The sequence below is a fragment of the Gopherus evgoodei genome, chromosome 5 (genome assembly GCF_007399415.2).
Source record: "Gopherus evgoodei ecotype Sinaloan lineage chromosome 5, rGopEvg1_v1.p, whole genome shotgun sequence".
In the NCBI taxonomy this organism is placed as follows: domain Eukaryota; kingdom Metazoa; phylum Chordata; order Testudines; family Testudinidae; genus Gopherus; species Gopherus evgoodei.
In genome coordinates this window covers 128807586-128827854 of record NC_044326.1, presented here as the reverse complement: position 1 = coordinate 128827854, position 20269 = coordinate 128807586, and the positions used below count along the sequence as shown (strand labels likewise).

Sequence of the window (20269 nt, the reverse complement as noted above, 5' to 3'; positions counted from 1 at the left end):
GTGCTGGATTTCCTGTCAGTTCACGTCTGTAGTTATTCTGCTTCCTGCTACTTGAAAACTTTTAACCACAGAGAAACAAAATGGGTTAAGGTTTTGCCATGAAGGGAGCAGAGGAATAAAATGATTTAGTATGATTTCTTTTGGGTTGATGCTGTATTTTTTTTAAGTTTGTTTGCACTGTTGGCATGTAGATTTATATGTGGTCATGGTAAATTCATAGTTTCAGCATACAGTGGCCCACTCACTCCTCTGAAAGGATGAAGAAAAAGAGAAGAGTAGTATATGGCGTGTCATGACAGAGCATCCTCCTGTATTCTTTTGTCATTAATTCAAGATGTTGCATCATCATCCATTGATACAACATCATGACATCAGGTGGAAATAGGCTACAGGTCTTATAATGGATTCATCTAAGTGTCTCAGCATGGTTTAGGTTTGGTGAGCTGCCTCAATTCTAGTGTCATTCAGACTCCATCCACCAAATCCTAAAACCTGAGTTGGTGCTGACATCAACCCCACAAAATTATCCATATTCACAATTTTAAAAGGGTTGAAAAAAATAAGCTTGGCTTCTCCAGGTTAACTCCCTGTGAACAACAATCTGTTGGTGGAAACCACACAAAATGATAGGTTAAAAAGTGGGGTCATTGGAAATAAAGAGTGACCGGGTTCCTGGGGAACTCGTTTATATTTTGCACGACACGAATATTCTTTATATTCCTTTTCTCTCCCTTTACCAAATACAAATGGTCAATTCTGCCCTTTGTGTGCTCACAATTGCTACAGATTTCAATAGGAACTGGGCATGTCCACGCACAATGAATAGCAGAATGCATATTTACCGACCTGAAAGTAAAGCCACAGTATAGGCATGCTTTAAAAAGTGCACACATTTTGTGCAAGTATTTGATCCTTTCACAAAGACTCCGAAACCCCCTATTCTATATGAAAGCTGTCTACAATATATATACACAACTATATCAGGAGACCTGGTTCCAGCTTGGTTTTCCCCTGACCTAATTATAACATTGTTATAATTTGTAGTGTAGATGAGAACAGGTCCATATCCAATCTTCCATAACTGGGCTTAAGTCTTGAGGTTCCATCTATACAACCTCAGGCTTTATACCACCACTATGGACCCCTCTACACTGTAAAATGGAACCAAGCTGTAACTGGTTCAGTGGACAATTGTATTCTAATTAGCATCTTTAATACAACTATATTTGTAGTGAAGGCAGGTCCCTAAAGGGTGGAGGAAGTCATTCAAAGGCCTCAGAGTTGCAGAAGCCGACTGTAGTAAATAATATGCTGTAATATGTTTAGCATATAATAATGCATAGATACAGGGAAAATATATGCGCTGTACATATTGAAAACATACATCCCTTAGCTGAAAAGCCAGGGAATGCTGAGAGGCAGCAAAGAGACTGCCCAGAGGGGAAAAGAGATTTCCTTGGCTTTCTCCTCTACAAATAGCTCTCTGATTGGGTCTATCTTCAGCAGTTTCTGAAGTAGTTAGCAAACCAGAAACTCTGATGATGGAAAAGGAGGGAAGCTCTTTATAGACAGTGTATGTTGGGTGTTGCATGATTAACTGGTTATCCACATTCGTGTAAAAGATGTTTTGTATGTTATCTGGAAATTTAGCTTAATGCATATGGTAACATTCCTTTTGCATGGAATCATGCAGAGACTTAGTGTTGCCAGGTATCCAGTTTTTGACCAGAAAGTCCGGTCAAAAAGGGGACCTGGCAGTACCCGGTCAGTACAGATTTACCAGAGCAACTGTGATCAGCCTCCCCGCTGCTGAGGGAGAACACTGGCTGGCTTCCAGATCTGGCTCCAGTGCAGAGGTAGGTATCGGCACTGCCGCTGCCAGGGGTGGGGGCAGGAGGAGGGGGCCAGAGTCTGACCCCCACCCGTTACTGCTGCTTCCCACACACACACAGCACATGCCCCCCTGCTGCCCATAACTGCCTCTCTCTCTCTCTCTCTCTCTCACACACACACACACACACACACACACAGTATGCCCCCCCGATGCCTCTTACCGCCTCTCCCCACCGCACAAACACACTGTGCACCCCCCTTGCTGCCAGTTAGTGGTCTCCCAACTCTAGCACTCCCTCTCTGCCACTTAGTGTCCTAGCACAGCATGCCCCATCAGTTCCAGTTAGCCCTCCTCCCAGACCCCATCAATGCCAGTTACTGCTCCCTCCGTATCCCCTACACCTCCTCAATGACACTTATTGCTCTCCCAAAACCCAAGTGCTCCCCCACCTCATTCCCCCTCCATGTGAGTTAGTGCCTCTAGAGTCCCATAACCCCTGACTGCCAGTTACTGGCCACTCACATCTTTGGGCAAGGCTACTTCTTTGTGAGCTCTTAAGAGTGTGGATTAGAACATTTCTATTCAAATAATATTCCCAGATCCTTATTCTAGCGGCAATTTTAAAAATAAGCCGGATTTAAAATAAAACACTTTCTTAACCAGCCAAAAGTTACTTGCCAGCTTTTCAAAGAACTATTTAGACACCTAAAAAGACTTAATTTCTACAAAACAAATCTTTCTGTGCATAATATGCCAGAAGCCAAAAAAAAATTTAGTCCCAAATTTAGAGATTCTAAAACAGAAACAAGATGGTTAGGACTATGGAAAATGGGGCGGCTAGCTAGCAGCAGCTTGGCAAATGGTTTGCTGCATTTTATAGCAGAATGACAAATGCCGCCAGGTTTGTTTGGCATTATTTTGGGATATGTTTTAACAAGGCATTCTTGTTTATACAGCTGAAACTTTCCTTTTCTAAGTTGGTGGAACTTCTCATTCGCCCTCACCACAAGAAAAGACTCACAGTTCTGTACCATTTGGTATCTAATAACTCATAGAAAAGAGGTGGGATGGGGTTTTAACCAAGTTATAGGAAGATTTTTAAACTTTGTTTTTTATATTAGTGCTGGTGGTACTTCTCACTTACTGGAGATGCACTTAAACCTGTTCGACTCTCACTTAAATTAGCTTAGTTTAATTTAGTAATTTACTAGTACACGTTAAACAAGGATTAAATGGGTTTAAGTGCATCTACATTAGGGGAGATCACCTATTTAACTATACAGACTTCAAATTAATTTACTTAAGACTGTACAACTTTTCTAATATAGACAAGCACTAAGTATCAGGACACAATTGCAAATAGATGCACATTGGGTAAATGTCAATATTTATTTGTATAATACCACACTGAATCTGTTCATTAGGGGTATGTCTTCACTACCCGCTGGATCGGTGGGCAGAGATCAATCCAGCGGGGATCAATTTATCACATCTAGACTAGATGCGATAAATCGATCCCTGAGCGCTGTCCCGTCAACTCCTGTACTCCACTGCCATGAGAGGTGCAGGCAGAGTCGACGGGGGAGCAGCAGCAGTCAACTCACTGCGATGAAGACACCACGGTAAGTCGATCTAAGTACGTCAACTTCAGCTACATTATTCACATAGCTGAAGTTGCATAATTTAGATTGATCCCGCCCCCAGCGTAGACCAGAGCTGGGTTTGTTTCATTTGAGCATGCAATCAGTTTTCCCTTTTAAAAATAAAAAAAACCCTGAGACGGTGTGTGTGAAAAGCCTACCTACATAACACGTGAGCCATTTAATGAATGCTCCTAAGGGTTTCTCTACATGATTTTTCTGTGGAGTTTTGTTGTAGAAAGAAATGAAGTATGAGAAAAACCTTTTCCAAAAGACAAAGAACAAACTTCTTTTAAACCTCTCATGCTGCTCTAAGTCTCATCTAAGAATCAGCACTATCTTGCTCAATCATACCAACTTCCTAAGAGCGGAGAGTGAGCAGAGGGCAGGGCCTCGAGGGGAAGAAGTGGGGCAGGAGGTGGGGCCTTGGGGAAAGAGCAGGGGCCAGAGCATATGGACTCCTGGAAGAGGTGGGGCAGGGGAGGGGCCTAGGGGAAGAGGCAGGGCAGGAGTGTCCAGTTTTCAGCAATTAGAAAGTTGGCAACCCTATGTAGATTGGAATGCTAGCTAATATAGTTGTCTGCCACCGTAATGGGAAATAATAAATGAGTCATTTCACATACTATAGCTGCAGAAAAATCTGCCAAATACCAATCATTTCATTAAGCACATCTAATTAGCGAAGCTTGCTTGTGTGCACAGAAATTAAATGAAAACATAAACATGCGTTTCGCAACAGTTAATGATTTAGAAGATATATGCACCTGTGCTTAGGTAGGGTTTCACAGCTATTCCTTTTCACACATTATTAATAGGCTAACGCAGCTCTTCTCTGATTAGAGATTCTCCCACCCAAAAAGTTCCGCAAGGATAAAATGGTAAGTCTCACAATTTCAACATCTACATGAAATGCTGTCAGTCATTGACTTACACATTCCGAAGCTGTAATTATTAATGAGCTGGAGATCAAAGATTGTCCTTCATTCAAACTCACCAAAACTTCTAGTGTCCTGGAAATTAAAAAAAAAGGCAAACAAATATATATGAGCATATACACATTAAGTAAGAATCTTGCACCGGTCAGATTCCATTAAAATAGAGCAGGAAGTGTGGTAGACCAGGAGAACGAGATACAAGATGTGGATATCTCTAAAGCTAACATGTTGTATTACTGTTTACAGATAGTCCTGACCCTTTACAATTTGCCAGTATTTTTAGCCATTCAATTAGGATATAGATTTAGCTGTCTAACTCTAGTAACCAAAGTTTGGTAATTCGCACTCCAGCTTTTGTGTCTCAGTTTACCCAACAGTAAAATGGGCATATTAATAGTTAACTACCTCACAGGAGTTAATATTTGAAGACAAGTTTTGATATCCTTGGTAAAAAAGACCTATCTAATTATAAAATATTAACTCATCCTCAATCATACTTTTTTAGGGTTTTATTTTTACAAATAGTAATAAAAATAATACTGTAAACCCTGTTCAATAAAAAAATATCTAGTAATATGCAACCAGCAGGCTAACAATGATGGCTGTTTATAAGTGGCCATGACTTTCTATAATAGCACATCAATATTACAGTTCTATAAATATTAAATAGTTTACATTTTTCAAATTAATCCTAGATGAAAATGATATATGATGAATATTAAACAGAAAAGACTCAAACGTTTCTGTTTCATTATTCAGAAAGCTCACAATATGCATGTATGTTCTGAAATATAGATCTCCTTGAACTAAAATGATTAATCATTTATACTGCTCTTCAGAGATATCATAATTTTTTTATTCTGGCACAAGCATTTTAGTCAATATTGAATTTGAAACTCTTAACTAATTTGTCTCAGCTGGTTTCTGTTTCAGATTTTAGCAAAAAGGTATTAGGTTGCTTCTACTGCTCAATTTATTTATTTTTAAATGGTATGTGCTATGAAAGAGAAATCCCCAATATCTTTCTTTATATTATGCATCATTCTAAATAGATGTGAGTGAAAAGTCTGCATAATTTTTTTCTTGTCCCTTTCCAATTTTCTACACTTTTAGTTCTGCACTTTGCCCCTATACATCATAATTCTAGACAAGTCTAGGAAAAAAACTACTGAAATACTACAGTATTTCTGATCCAAACCAGAGAAAACACTAGGAGTTTCATGAGAAAGCCTATGAGGATTTCCAAGCACAATTTCAATATCACATATGAATTTGGTTAAGATTTGGATAAATGTATAGACCCAAACCCCTGACTTATCAGTTAAGCATGTGATTAAATTTAAGCACAAGTGAAGTAAGCAACAAATACCCATAGACCTCAGTCTGACAAGATATCATCCTAAATTCTGCTGAGTAGGCACATGCTTAAAGTTAAGCGTTTGTTTAGTGCTTTGTTGAAACTGGCCCAGGTTCCTGACAGGTGATCAGAGAAACTCTGGATGTTTATCTGAACTAACCCCCTGAACCTTTTGAAGTTTGCCCATCCTAAATGCCAGCTATGACATTCAAATAAAAGGTCAAATTTTGCTCTCCACTATGCTGACCCAAAACCCACTTGAAGTTAATGTGAGTCTTTCCGTTGACTTCAATAACTTGGATCAGCTCCTTTTCCAGCCTTGTAATCCTAGTGGGGTTGCACAGATGTAACTGAGAGAAGAATTCAACCTATAAGTGCTCGCATGTACCCTCAGCACAGCGAAGCCCTTTTTGACTTGTGAATTTTTAACTGAGCACAAATGCAAAGAGAAAAGATTATCCATCCATAACACTGTGTTTCATTTTTTCCCTTTGCTTTGTTCGCCTATTTAAAGCACAAGTTACGCAGTGATGTGCTTAAAACATACAGACTCCAGGCCAAATTTTGCTTATTTACACACCCATGAAACAGCATTAATTTCTGTTACGTTTCATGAGTGTAACAGACAATTTGCCTCTTCAACATTTACTGAACTTTTTGGTAGTAGTAATTAAAATAATTACTATTCACGAATGCTTTTCCCTTTTACCGTGTATACCATCCGTTGGCCTCAAAGCATTTCCCAAGCATTAATGAAGTAAATCTCACAATGCCCTAAATTCTATTCAAAGCTGTGGTGTGTGACCTTGGGAGAACCATTTTCACCTCTCAGCATCAGTTTATCCGCCAGCAATAAAACAGGGATAACAACATTTACCATACCTATCTCACCGGGGAGGTTGTGCAGATTAATTAGCTCATTTTCATACAGCATTTTTATTACATACAGCACTATATAATTACGGTTAGTCTTACTATTTTGGGGGGGAAATGAAGTACATCTTAATTTATTTTGGCATGTCAGCTGAGTCCCTAGTGACAGTGTTTATCAATGACAAAATTTTAATAAGAGAGAGCCCAATCAACCTAACTCAGGATCAGAGGCCAGTCAGCAGAGATCAAGTCAACATCCCCAGTCTTCAGGAGTGAGTCAATCTGTTTCACTCATCACCCTAAGATTGGCTTTGGCTTCTTACACAGACAGTTACAAAACTGAGGGGACTTCTATTGAAATGAGATGGTGGCTGACTTCTGACTAGCTAAGATACTGGGCTATAATATCATGAGGTGAACTTGATGCCCATATTAATGTTTGAAGCATTCACCATCGATTTCAAACAGTGACATATCTAAATGAGAAGTTTATGCTAGGCCTCTTGTGAAATGTTGAATGGTTGGTTTTTAAATATAATAGACATCGCCAACAGAATCTTCAAGTAGTCAAGCTATTGGACTGGTTTAATACTCTAATATAAGGTGACATCCCGGATCTACTGAAGTCATTAACAGAACTTCCATTGACTTCACTGGGGCCAGGGATTAACCTACAGGCCGGAACACTACAGCAGCAGTTCTCAAACGGTGATGCATGTCTCAGTAAGGGCCACATACTGGAGATATGCAGGTTGGTTTAAAGTATAGCAACACAAAAAAATATTAGCAAAGATCTGAAGATGGCCCTCCACATGCTTCTGAGTTTTAAATATAACACGCTAGATTTTTAAAGTTTGAGAATCTGAGCTATAATATACCAACTAAAAAAAAAATTTATTTTTTTTTATCTCCAGTGACGAAAGAAATTTGTTTAAGTGACATTTTTAGCTCTCTCAACTCTCTACAATTCTTAAGACAAATCCTGTAGTCTTTTCATGGGCAAAATTCCCATTGAGATGAATAGGAGTTTTGACTGAGCAAAGATTGAGAACTCCTGGATTTGGCAAGTAGACTGCAAGGATGCCTGCGATCACAAATTTTACTGCATCCTACAGATTTATGGGTGAAAGATTCAAACTGTTTTCAGTTGCTTGATTTTCCTATGTACTTCACTTTTAAAATCTGCATGTGAGCCTGGAATACTTCTTGATTCTTTTTTTTCCGCCCCTTCTCGGTCTTCCCCTTCTGCCAACTTTTTCCTTCCTACCAAACTGTTGTGTTTCCTTATGGCAGTAAAACTTTCTCACAGTATTTCTTCATATTCTGTACTTTCTGGAAGTTAGCTGATTTGTTCAATATGGTATTGGCAGTCCAAGACATACATGACAGTAAGAAAAAAATGCCTCCATGACAGAATGCCATCTTCAACCCTAGTAACTGAAAGTTCAGTTATGTATTCAGGTTCTAATATTTTCAGCTGAGCTACTGGAAAATAAAAACACCTCAGAAACTAAACAATGCAAGCAACTGAAGTTTTAGAGATGTATTCTTCTTTGCATGTGTATCTATAATGCTTGGTAATGTTTATTTCTTTATTTATTCACTTTTATAATTACACCTACCTCAAAACCTCTTAACTCATTACAAAGACATAAATATTTAATTATTTTATTAGAATCGTCACAAAACAAGGCTCCTAGACATAGGCGACACCTGTAAATATCAAACCAGAAAAGCACCACCTGTGACCTTTTCCCAGCTCAAAGGCACCCTTCCAACACCAATCTCCCCTATTCTGCTCCCAGAATTCTGCACCCCTCACACACACACAAACATTCCCTTCTCCTCAAGAGCAAAGAGATGTAGCTTGCAGAACAACCTGAAGGAGGGTATTGTTAGCTCAAACACCTCAGATGAGCTCAGTTCTTGTAGTAATACATGGGGAGAGAGACAGTCTCGTGAACACACTGAATTGGGGGTTGGGTACCTAATTCTATTCTATTAGGTTTCGTTGAAAATCCCAACCTTAAAGACTATAATCAAACCCCTTAATCTTTGCCCTAACTTAAATGTTTGAAGCAACATTAAGTCATTCAGTCTTTTTCCCCTTCTCTGCATTGTGAAGAAATGCATGTGGTTGGTGTTGGATTTTTTTAATCAACCTCTAATCTACAAGCAATGGGAAGGGCCAGTTCTTTCCCTAGATTTCTTATGGAGCCTGTTAACATTTTTTCCCAGGAGGTAGCTTTTGCAGCTTCCATGTTTTTGTGATTCCTGGGGCATTTTTTCCTAACTGGGAGCCTCATGAGCATCTGCTGAAACATGGTAGGTTCACACAGTCTTGTTACAAATAGGTGAAGCTCTGTTCTGATTACATTAATCGGTATTTTGAACACCACAGAAAACTTGAAGGTGGCAGAAATACTTGAAGAGTACAGAAGCTTCTCCAGTCATTACAAGTAAAATGCTGTGGATCAAGAAACTCCTTTTAACCAAACAGGACATATGAAGAAATCTTAAATAATAGCTAATATTTTTATATTAGGGGCATAGGGCATGCATTCATGCCTATTGGGGCAGCTGAGCTCAAACAGGGATTCATACCTCAGAGTAAGAACTGGCAGCAATACAATCACTGCTTTCCACCAGGAATGGCGGTTTTAAACTCCAGCCCTGCTAGTGGAGGCTGCTCAGGGAATGTGTTGAATTAGCACAACTCCAGAGTGTTCTGGTTCCACCCACTCCTTCTGTGACCCGTGTCAGCAGGGTCAAGACGCCTAGCAGTATACAGATCGTGACCTTCTGCGTACCTGCTCCAAGCAGGCTTACTACCACCAGAGGCACAAAGACTGCCATTCGCTGAGAGAAGATGAGGGAACACACACAGTTCAGCCTAACTACTTACTCCTGCCTACATGCCTGAGATATAGGCAGGATTATTATCCACTTTACAAATCAGGAAACTAAGGCAAAGGTTATGGCCAAAATCATCACATTTGGGTGCCAACATTAGTTACCTAAATAAGATCCCTGAATTGCCTAAATAGGGATTTAGGAGCCTAACTGAAAGCACTCAGTTTTGCAAATTTTAATCCTAAATGAGTTGCCTCAGGCCACACAGGTTTTGTGGTGAACAGCTGGTATCAGGGGTAGAACCCTGGAGTTTCATGCTCCTAAGCTGGTTTCAGAGGACTGCACCACACATAACTGACACTGTACATGAATAAATACTTGTTATTATTAAACGCGATTTGGAAACAGGATCTCAGAAGTGGGATAAATGAAGTCAAAGAAACAATCTTCCACTGGCATGAATGGGGAGCATACTCTAAGTATCCTGCCATGGCCTACATTACTCAGAACAACAACAACAAAAAAGTTATTAAAATAAAGAGCACTCCATATTCTTGTATGGACACTGCTGACAAGGCTGCTACTGACACTGTCCACGACTTAATCCTTCTCCCACACTGAAGACAAAGGATCTGATTTCCAGTTACAATAAAGCCTCTTTACATGGCAATGTAGTATCCTTTCAACTGGCATATATTACATTTATGTCAGGCCCAAAGGTAAAATCCCCACAGATTTCAATCTGAGCAGGATCAGGTTCCTAGTGCCATTTGCCTGGCTGCATGTTCTACCAACCTTTAGCTGTCAAATGTTCTGACAAAATCTCAAGCAACAGGCTCACTGAACACATCAGCTATCAACTCAAATTAGACCAACTCAGAAGAACCAGTTTCTATATCAGCTTACTTCTTGATATACAGCTGCAGGGGCCAGCCAGCCATGATTTTCAGAGGAGTTGATCATATTCTTTCAGTTCTTGAAGCTACAGATTGAACTCAGACAGATAACTGTCTCATCCTCAAAAATATCAACATGTCAAGACACAAAATAATTTCTTTCCTGCAGTTGTCATGTTTGAGGGATATGAAGAATGTTTTATTTATTTTGATTTTGAGTATCTATCTATGCACTTCACGTTAACTAAAAAAATGCCCTTCACAACTAAAATCCAGAAAACATTACTGACATCTTCACCATAAACACACCGTGCCAGCCCACTGTGATGATGATAATCTCACAATACATCAATCTATACCTTCAACTCTCTCCCCAAACACCCAAGAGAAAAGATCTGCATACATTAACATGATACATTAAACTATTTTAAAGGTGTCTCAGGTTGGGCACCCAAAGCTCAGGCACCCTAAATCATTATTGCATTATTGAAAATCTTGACTATAGAATTTAGACCTTTACTAATGGTTTCGGCCCAGGGAGCACATGACTGAAGAGACTGAAGATGACTAAGAGAACACATGACTTCGCCTGCCTGGTAACATTTCTGCAAATGCCTGATTGCTAGAACAAGTGGTTTTGTAAATCTGAACAGATAGATAGACTGATCATCAAATAAATATGTATTTATTTATTTATTTATGGAAGCACCTACAGTGTGCTAGCTGCTTTCCAAACACTAAAGAAGGGCTGTCTCTGCTTTTGTGTCTTCACAATCTAAGGATATCTAAGTGCGCCCACATAACTAGCTGTACATTCAAATATCGACTTATGACAGTTACGCCCTTTGAAAGTTTATTTCTGACACACACAATTATATTTAGCCCAATACGCTCAGCTTCTTACTTTATCACTGTTTAGAATTTCTTCCTAGATATTTGGAATCTCATAGCTGCCAAACAACACTGAAGTAACATACAGGCGTTTACCAAACATGAACACGAAGCTCCCTAACAAACCAATGGAAGAAATAACATACTGATGACAAAAGCAGTATCAAAACAAGTAGGACTTGTTAAATTTTAAAAAAGGAAACAAAACAGAACCAGATCCTCCGACAGTGTAAATAAGCATAACTCCGTTGACATCAGTGATGTAACCCAATTTACATCAACGGAGAACCTGTCCCACAATCTTTACAAGCAACTATGGAAACAGTGAAAAAACTACAATGATCTGAAGTTAAAATAAAAAGCTGTTTGGAATGTTTTTGAATAAATGAAATTTGGTGTCAAAATATGCGGTTTTGTTGAAGCTGAAACATTTAATGGAAAATCATTTTGTGGATCCAGGGCTGAAAGAGAGCAAGAGACTCTCACATTCAATAGCCCAGAGGTTAATGCATTGGCGTAGGGTGGTAGGAGACCCACATTCCAGTCCCTGCTCTTCCCAATTCAGAGTGATCTAGGATGGAAAACTCTGCTCTGAATTTGGAAGAGCAAAGACTTGAACCTGGGCCTTAACTACCATCCTGCACGACATTTCCTCCTGAACCGAAAGTGGACATTTGGACAGGATTCCATTTTTGCAAGAACATTTGGAAGGTTTTGTTTTCATTCCAATGGGGAACAAAAACAAACTTTGAAAACCTGAGAAGTTGCTCCAGTCTGCTCTGGTTAGAAATCACAAAAAGTCAGGCACTGTAGATGATAAGGTTACCACAGCAACTTTATCTCAGCAGTCCCAAGGGACAATAATCAGAGATTCAGAAATGGAGGTCCACTGGCTCCAACCATGGACCTCAAGCCCTGCTTGCCATTTCCTCTGGATCACTGTGAGCCAGGTGGCTTCCCCATGCACAGCCTGCTCGGTGGGATTGCAGGAGTGAGCCTCCAGAGGCTGGTGGAGGAGCTGCTGAGCTCCTTCAAGCTCTGTTCCTGGGGAGCTACTATGTATAGGCTAAGAAAAAACAACAGCTGATTCCCCTGATCTCTAAGTGGGATACTCCTGCTGCTCTAGTCTAATGGTCCCCTCCAGCCACATGCCCAAGGCGATGGGCCTGAGGAGCTTGTGAGCTCTGAACCAATGAAGATGTACAATTAGTTAGATGTGCATGTATTCACAGGTTAAACTATGTTTTTTGCTACGTATGTCCTGGATGCAATTTCCCAATAGTTCACATTTCTGAGCTTGTTTTACAATGGGAAGGGGCATATTTTGTCATCCCCATGCTCAAAAATAGCCCATGAGGATTTAGCAGAACTTTTCCAGATACCACATGTGGAAAACTTCAGCCAAAAATGCATTTTTTTTCCTCTTTTCAGGTAGTTAAGGGTAAACATGATTTTATCATGGATAGTGTTTTACAACTTCAACAGTCATAACCACTGGTCACTATTCTAAATAATGAGCAAAAAATGCACCTTGAAAAGTCCTAAAACTCACAACTTTTTTTTTCTTTGTGTCCGGCTATGTTTTATTGTTACACAGGAGGAATATGGCCCATTGCCATATGTCAGTTCAGCTCTGATCTGAGGAATTTCATACCCTGTGAAATACTGCTGACATTTCAATCCACAGTAACCTATTTGCAAAGTATTCATTTGCTCCTTGCTTTATGAGTATCCAATAAAAGACTGCCATTTTACAATCCATTAAAAAAGATGAAAAAATTAAATAAAATCATGAAAGACATTTGCTGGAAGTAATAAATAATTTACCTCCAATTTTCACACACTGAAAATTAAACTGGCAACTGCTCAAAAAGTTATTAAAATTATGGTGACTAAAGATATTTTGGAATCAAGTGCGAGCATTAAAATAGCTAAAATGCTGCACATAGTTTCTTTTGGGGGGGGCGGGGGAATAGAGGGGATTTTGTTAAGGTAGCTACCTCAGAAAACTGCATGTAGTTCTATCTTATATTTGATACTAGAAGTCAGGACAGAGTCAGAGAAGTCAGAGACAGAGAGAAAGTGTCACACTCATAACCAGGCACTGGGATGGAGGAAGGGGTTGCCTGAACTAAATGACAGCATGTTATTATTTCTTGTAGGCCTTGTCTATACTACAGGGAAAAGGCGATCTAAACTACACAATTTGAGTTACATGAATAGCGTAACTCAAGTCAATGTAGCTTAGATCTATTTACCGCAGGGTCCACACTACGCTTTCCCATTGTCTCCCCTTACTCTTCTCGATCCGGTACAGGAGCGGATGGGAGAGCGATCTGCAGTCAAAGACCCGCTAAATCAACTGCCGATGCATCGATCGACATGCGTTGATCCCCCATAAGTGTAGGCAAGCTCTTACTACTGTCACTGTATGTACAAGGCCTGATTCTCGTTTACATAATTCTGGCAACGTCAACCTCACTTTAAGGCCTGTGCACATTCTCAGAGGGGTGTAAATGGGACTTAATGTGAATGAGAATAATGCCTGTATACTTCTATCTGTAGACAGATGTGACACAGCTAGGACTGACAAATAATCTTGTTCAGTTCAGTACTATGGTCCCAGTCCCACAGTCAGATCCCTGATAGTTCAAGAGGCCACATGGGTGGATCCAATCACAGAATGAGGTCTTATGTCAAATGTTTTTGTTTCATGTGCACACACAAAATGGTCCCATTATAAAGGAACACATCAGTTGCTTGGCTGTTGTCTCCTTCAGTTCACTCCCTTCCATTGACATTTAAATCTATGAATACATCTGTCCTTCTCACACACACAAAAAATCTCACACACAGCCAAAAAGCCCCACAACTGTTTCTAAATGAACATATATTTTATGAATCAGAGTTTGGAAGATTTCATTTCTCACCAATACTACCCTGTTTGTTTGAGTCTGACGCCCTCCGACTGGTTAAAGGCCACTTTCTTACAGAGAAAATATGGTGTCATATATCTGTGTAAAACCAGCTGCATGAATCTGTTATAGACCATAACTTTCAAATCTGAGTAGCTTAATTAGGTATCTAAACCTATGCTTAGGCACTTCAATGAGCGGCTTGCTTTTCAGAGGAGCTGACCACTGAAGTCTTTGCAATATGTGAGTGCCTAACACCTAGAGAAAGGAAATCAGAGTCAGCTATAGGCTGGAGCAGATTACATCCTGGAACAAGTAAGGAATGAGGGGCAACATTCTGATTCCTTGAGTCATACTGTGGTCCCTCATCTGCCCTGGAGCAGTACAACTAAGAGTTGCTACTCGGTCAATGTTTGTGTCATAAATACAAGTAGGGATTTGGGTGTCTGTTTGAAAATCTGACTATAATCTACAGCAGTTCAGAGAACTAGAGACAAATCATGGTCCCAGTGCAAGGAGGTATTGCATAAGCACATGATGCAGGAAATAAACAGCAACATTTCCAGAGGACGCAAAAGTCAAAGCGATACTTGAAGAACAGTGTATTTGGGTGGCAGGTTGTGCAATCAGAAGATCTACGGGCTTGTGAGGTAACAGCGTACTACTCCATTCTGCAACCTCTCTAATGGCTGCAGATCTTCTGCCTGGTGCAGAAGCGTCTGCTCCTGCTGTCTCACCTCCCTGCCAGGAGGAGGAGGAGTGATTGGTGCAGCTCTCCTGCTGCAGCTCCAAAAGTCGCAGGTGCAATGAGCTCCCACAGAGCTGTGCATCAAACCTTGATATGTTTCTAATGTGTCCATAGGCACCTGTGCCTGAGAAGCCTGGGACAGACTTTACTCAACAGTGAGCACAGACAGTGCTGCAGATGGTTAATATTCTACAATTGTGATATTTTTGCTCAGATTCTTGACACTTGCTAAGGCTATAAAAATTAATATTGTATTTTTCCCAAAACAACATGACCTACCCCATATGCAAAGCCAATTATTTTAATTTTGGAATGTTTAAAGAATTAAAAACAGAATGCAGTCTTTTCCCACTCCCTTAGTTGAGCTGAGCATAAAACACTACCAAAACAGTCCCCATTGGAGTCCCAACAATATCAAGCTTCCACTACAGACTGTTTGATATACCGGTGGAATTGATAGAAGTTCAAAGGCCCTTAAACACTTCGCCGCTTGGCAGCACTTGCGAATTTAAGACAGGGAATTGGAGGACAGCAACGCAATAGCTCTGATCTCACGGAATCATGGGAAATTGCAGTGCCATGCTATGAAGAGTCATTATTATGTTAAATCAGTCTATTAATTCAGCTCAAGATTCTATGGCCACTGCATACTATTAAGCACTTAGTTCTGCTCATGCAGTCTTTCCTAATGCATTGGGAACACTGTGTGCCCTAGTGAGCACAGTGAAGGACTGCATTAGAAATTACTAGTGATCTTAACATAAGAGCCACATGTCTTAGCAGCCAGCACGCCTTTACAATTCACTGAAGATGTTTTCATCTGTGAATATTTCCCATTATAATCTAATCTTATCAAACTAAATGTCCTTTTTAAAATATTTCAGAAGTTAATATTTATAATAGATATTAGGTCCAATCCTGCAGTTTTCAGAACAAAACTCGCCATTGGCTTCCAGCTCAAATTCATCTCCCAAATTGCTTTTGGGGAGGTTTGCACAACTTCAGTGCCTGCTGACACAAACAAACACCCTCTTCCAGATTTTTGTCCCCAACATTCATGGTACAAGATGGCCCTTGAAAAAAAAAAGGCAGCTAAAGCCCTAGTGACTGAAGTCATGTGCCAAGTATGACTGATTCCAGAATAAAAGGGTTTCTGAAGTTATATGCTGCAGGTGTGCTCAAGGCATTCGGCACCTGAACCACAGTTTCTAGTAGAGTCCCACATTAAGGAATCACTCCAGCTGCTGGACTGTCAATGACAGAGAAGAGATTTTCTTAATATGAGAAATGTTCATGTTCCTTTTTGGAGATGATTGTTCATACCTGCATGAACTATCTGGCTCTGGGGGGCAGCAAAACAGTGCCTGAAAGAGACAAATCAAAGGTCTTCTCTACTTAGGTTTTGGCAAGCTTTCACTCTCTGAGGTTCTGAAAGTAAATGGGGAACTTCAGACAAAAACCTAGGAACTTGGTTCACACCACTTCATGGATGGTGAGGGTCAGAGGGAAAGTGCTGAAACCAGTTTTAGAGGAGGCTGTTGACACCTCCCTTAAGTAGAGCAAAGTGCCTGCTTTCCTTAAGGAAGCACCTGCTAGACCATGGCTCAAGAAACCATGTCTTGACTTGACAATCTTACCAACCATCAATTTGTATTGATCCTTTTTTCTATGGGAAAGGTGATTGGGCAGGTTTTGGATAGGCAGCTCTGACAACACACGTGATCAATCTGGGTTAAGATTTTCACAAATGGGTGCCTACACCTAGTTTTGGGCACATAAAATGTCCTGATTTTCAAAAGTGCAGAGCATTCAGCAGCTCCCACTGAAGTTCATGAGGGATTTTGTTCTGTGGGCAAAACTGGACTCAGAAAGTAAAAAAGCACTTAGGCGACATGAACACTACTCATCCTGCAAAGCAATAAGTAGGAGTTCATGCTCAGCACTTCCTAGGAAGCACTTAGTCATTTGTTCCTATAGGACTCAAAAAGGTTTTGGTTCAAGGACAACACATTCCATCCAACTTCCTATCTTGTTTACTCCTTGAGGTTCATCTTTCCTATTTGACGTGTGCTCTTCATAATTCTCATTTTTGCAACAAGGCAAAAAATTGGGGGGTATTCAGAATACTGTCATTTAAAATGGTCACTCCAGAAATAAACCCACTAAAGAACACTAATTATCTCCAGCCTTACATCCTCAGACTTCTTGTTTATATGTTACATGTAATTAAAAAAACAAACACACAACATTTAACTCCCGCCTCTTAAATGCACAAGGTCAAATGCTCTGCGAGTGTTAACAGATGCAGCGCTAAATGAGTGGCACCTATTTATACCAGCAGAGAATTTGATCCATAATTATCTAATGTGTTTAGCAATGCATATAGAAATTTTATTATATAAAACATATATGTGTGTGTGTATATATATATATATAAAATTTGAATAGTATTCATGAATAGTTTTGTGAGGTTCTGTGTGATGATTAGCTGATCTGATATTTTTAAGCATCACAATTTAAATATATATTAGTGCTTTTTTAATAAGCTAAAAAAGGTTAAGTGTGTAACCTGTTTTGAATTCACTCTCCATCTGGAATACTGAAAATGAAGACTAATTTTAACTTACAATTGTCATTAGGTAACTACATAACGTAGTATTAGAAGGTCAAAACTGAGGATGTGCATTGTCGTATGATTTTCAGTTCTTTAATGTATGTGTTAAAGGTGACAGTATGGTTGAATTGAAAAAGTGTGTAGGTTAATGATGGTTTTAAGGTGGTCGCAGTCTAGCGTTGCAATAACAATTGGCTACTAAAGCTTGGAAATGGGTATCAAGTTGGGTGTGATTGTTGCCTTAACTTACTATTTCCTTGCTTTTTTAAGCTTACAATGTTGTGAGAGAACTGTGTAACCTCAAAACTAAGTTAATGACACATTCTGTGAGAATCTAAATGTATGTAACATCCCCCCACACACACACGCTTCCAAAAACATTCTTATGCCTCCTTCAAGAGAACTACTGATACTGTCTCAGCTCTCTTTTTATTTAGATATTTATTACATATTTGTGTGAAGAATCAGGCCAATGTTTTTGAAAGCACATTTAACTACACCATATGCCTACATAAATGATCCCTATCAAACAAGTTGTAGAATAATGCACTGGTTCATTCTGTTCTGTTTTTCCTTCTTTCTCAACGCGTTTATGTATATTTATCCAATTTGTTCTGTTCTTCTTGCCAAATTGCAGGTTTGAGATCTCAGCTAGGCAGGGGCAGCTGTGCTATTGTTGATGTCTTACAAAACAAAGGTCACAGACTGAGCCCACATCACTAGAACTAATGACAGCTGCACGTTAACCATTATGGTATGGCCATGGAATGATAAGGGTTCATGGACCTCTGAAAGTAAGAATAAATCTTGCCATGCCCTTTGGATAACATGAATTTAAATCTCATTTTCAGAAGTTATTTTTGTGCAAATTAGCCTGTTGCAAAATATATACATAAATTCAGACCAGCAAGTGACCTTTTTTCCTCCCACCCTTTACTGAAAAAGAACTTTAAAACAGCCACCAACATGAACATATGAAAAATCAAAGAACATTTGACCGGGGAAGTCCAATCCCTTATGTATACAGCTAATGTTAGTTTTTCTCTTTGCTGCAATTGATAAGAATTTCCAGCTGTTCCAGGCTGTGAAGTCATATATCAGACAAAGAAATACACTAACACAAGACGTGTCTTTCAAAGAAGGTTGTTTCCAAACCCATCTCAGCAACTCCAAATAATGAAACATCTGAGCAGGACTAGTTCAAATGCCCTTTGTTTGGCATCTCCAAACAATCTCCAAAGCTTGAGAGTCCAGGCCTATCTGCCCCATGGGTGGCCTGATAGATATTTCTTCCTTCCCTGCTGCCTTCCAGACCAAAATTCAAGCATCCAAAATTGTTGTTTGTTTGTTTGTTTGTTTTTTAAATGTTTCTTAGGACTAAACATGTTTGTTGAAATGCCAAAGAAGAGGGAACACAACAGACAGAGCAGACTAATGAGATGAGGCACATGTCCATAGATACAGCTCTGAGACTAAACAGCTGGCTTCGAGGCTGTCTGTCTAGGGCTACTTCACCAGTGTGGCGTTAATTATTTAAAAGAGAGAACTGGGGAAACGACCGCCACATCTGTCACCCACACACAGGCAGAACCTTCACTCATTGCAGGACCAGATGTGTTTATTCGAAACATATACTAACTAGCTATTTAATGGGTTAGAATCCTTAGCCAAAAGTTAATTAGGCAAACATATTAAACATCAGTCACCTTGCGCGGCAGTACTTTTTTTTTTTTTAAACTTTAATCAGTTTTCATAGGAGGTCTTAACACCCACACAGAAAAAAAAATAAAATAAGGAAAACAAAGCAAAACTACCAGGCAATGAAGTGACAGTGATATACTGAATACTAACAAATATAAAATGGTTGTCGTATGTTAACATCCCATGAAAATAGCTATACACCGGGTGATTTTTTAAGGACACAAAAGAAGCTGTCTCTCTAATGCTTTAAATAATAGACAGAGACATGTACCTGTCCCAGACCTGAGAAACAGCTGTGTGTGAACTTCAAAGCTTCTCTCTTTCACCATAGATGTTGGTCCAGTAAAAGGTATTACCTCACGCACCTCAGCTCTATAATATCCTGGGACCAACGTGGCTACAACTACACTTTAAATAATACACTAATATATGGAGGAAGAAAGGGAAAGTTTACATCTACACGTAACCGTTAAAGTGTCCACTGCTGGAGTAATCTGAAGTAATTGGGAGGTAAAGTTTTACTTAGCAGAGCCAAGTCAGAAACTTTATAAAGGATGATTGCTCTGGTTCAGCATATATTATACATATCCCAGAAGATACAAGCACTGCTATGGCAGTCTGCCTGTGTAATGAACTTACCACAAATGGGACTGGCCAATGTAACATGTTGTTGTTATGCAGGAGATTAAATTGAGAAGCAATTTTAAAATTCTGGCTCCCAGACTAGTGTCACTGAAAGAAGGAATGGGGCACAGATATGACATGCTTCATTTCCAAAAGGAGTCCAAGGGGATGGAAAAGGGAAGCCAGTATCCTTCAGCAGCAACTATCCCTGCCAGCCATTTTATGGAACATCTTTCGGCTAACCGTGAATGACCTCACCGCACATTAAGCAGGCGGCGCCCTTTTGTCTGGGTTGTCAGAAAAGGTGTGTTCCCCTTTAAGGGGGGGAAAGCCAGAGGGCTACCTGCTACATGGAGGCAGCTCCATACCAGGTCACCATGGGGACACT

General features: G+C 39.8%; 1 protein-coding gene across 2 annotated transcripts in view; it reads right to left on the bottom strand.

The window, feature by feature from the left end:
• Positions 1 to 20269, bottom strand: part of ANTXR2 (ANTXR cell adhesion molecule 2) — a 166498-nt gene that overhangs the window by 89384 nt on the left and 56845 nt on the right. For both annotated transcript variants that reach the window (XM_030565101.1, XM_030565102.1), the window contains exon 11: positions 4406 to 4484. In XM_030565101.1, the coding sequence (XP_030420961.1) occupies positions 4406 to 4484 (79 nt within the window). The remainder of the gene's footprint in view (positions 1 to 4405; positions 4485 to 20269) is intronic.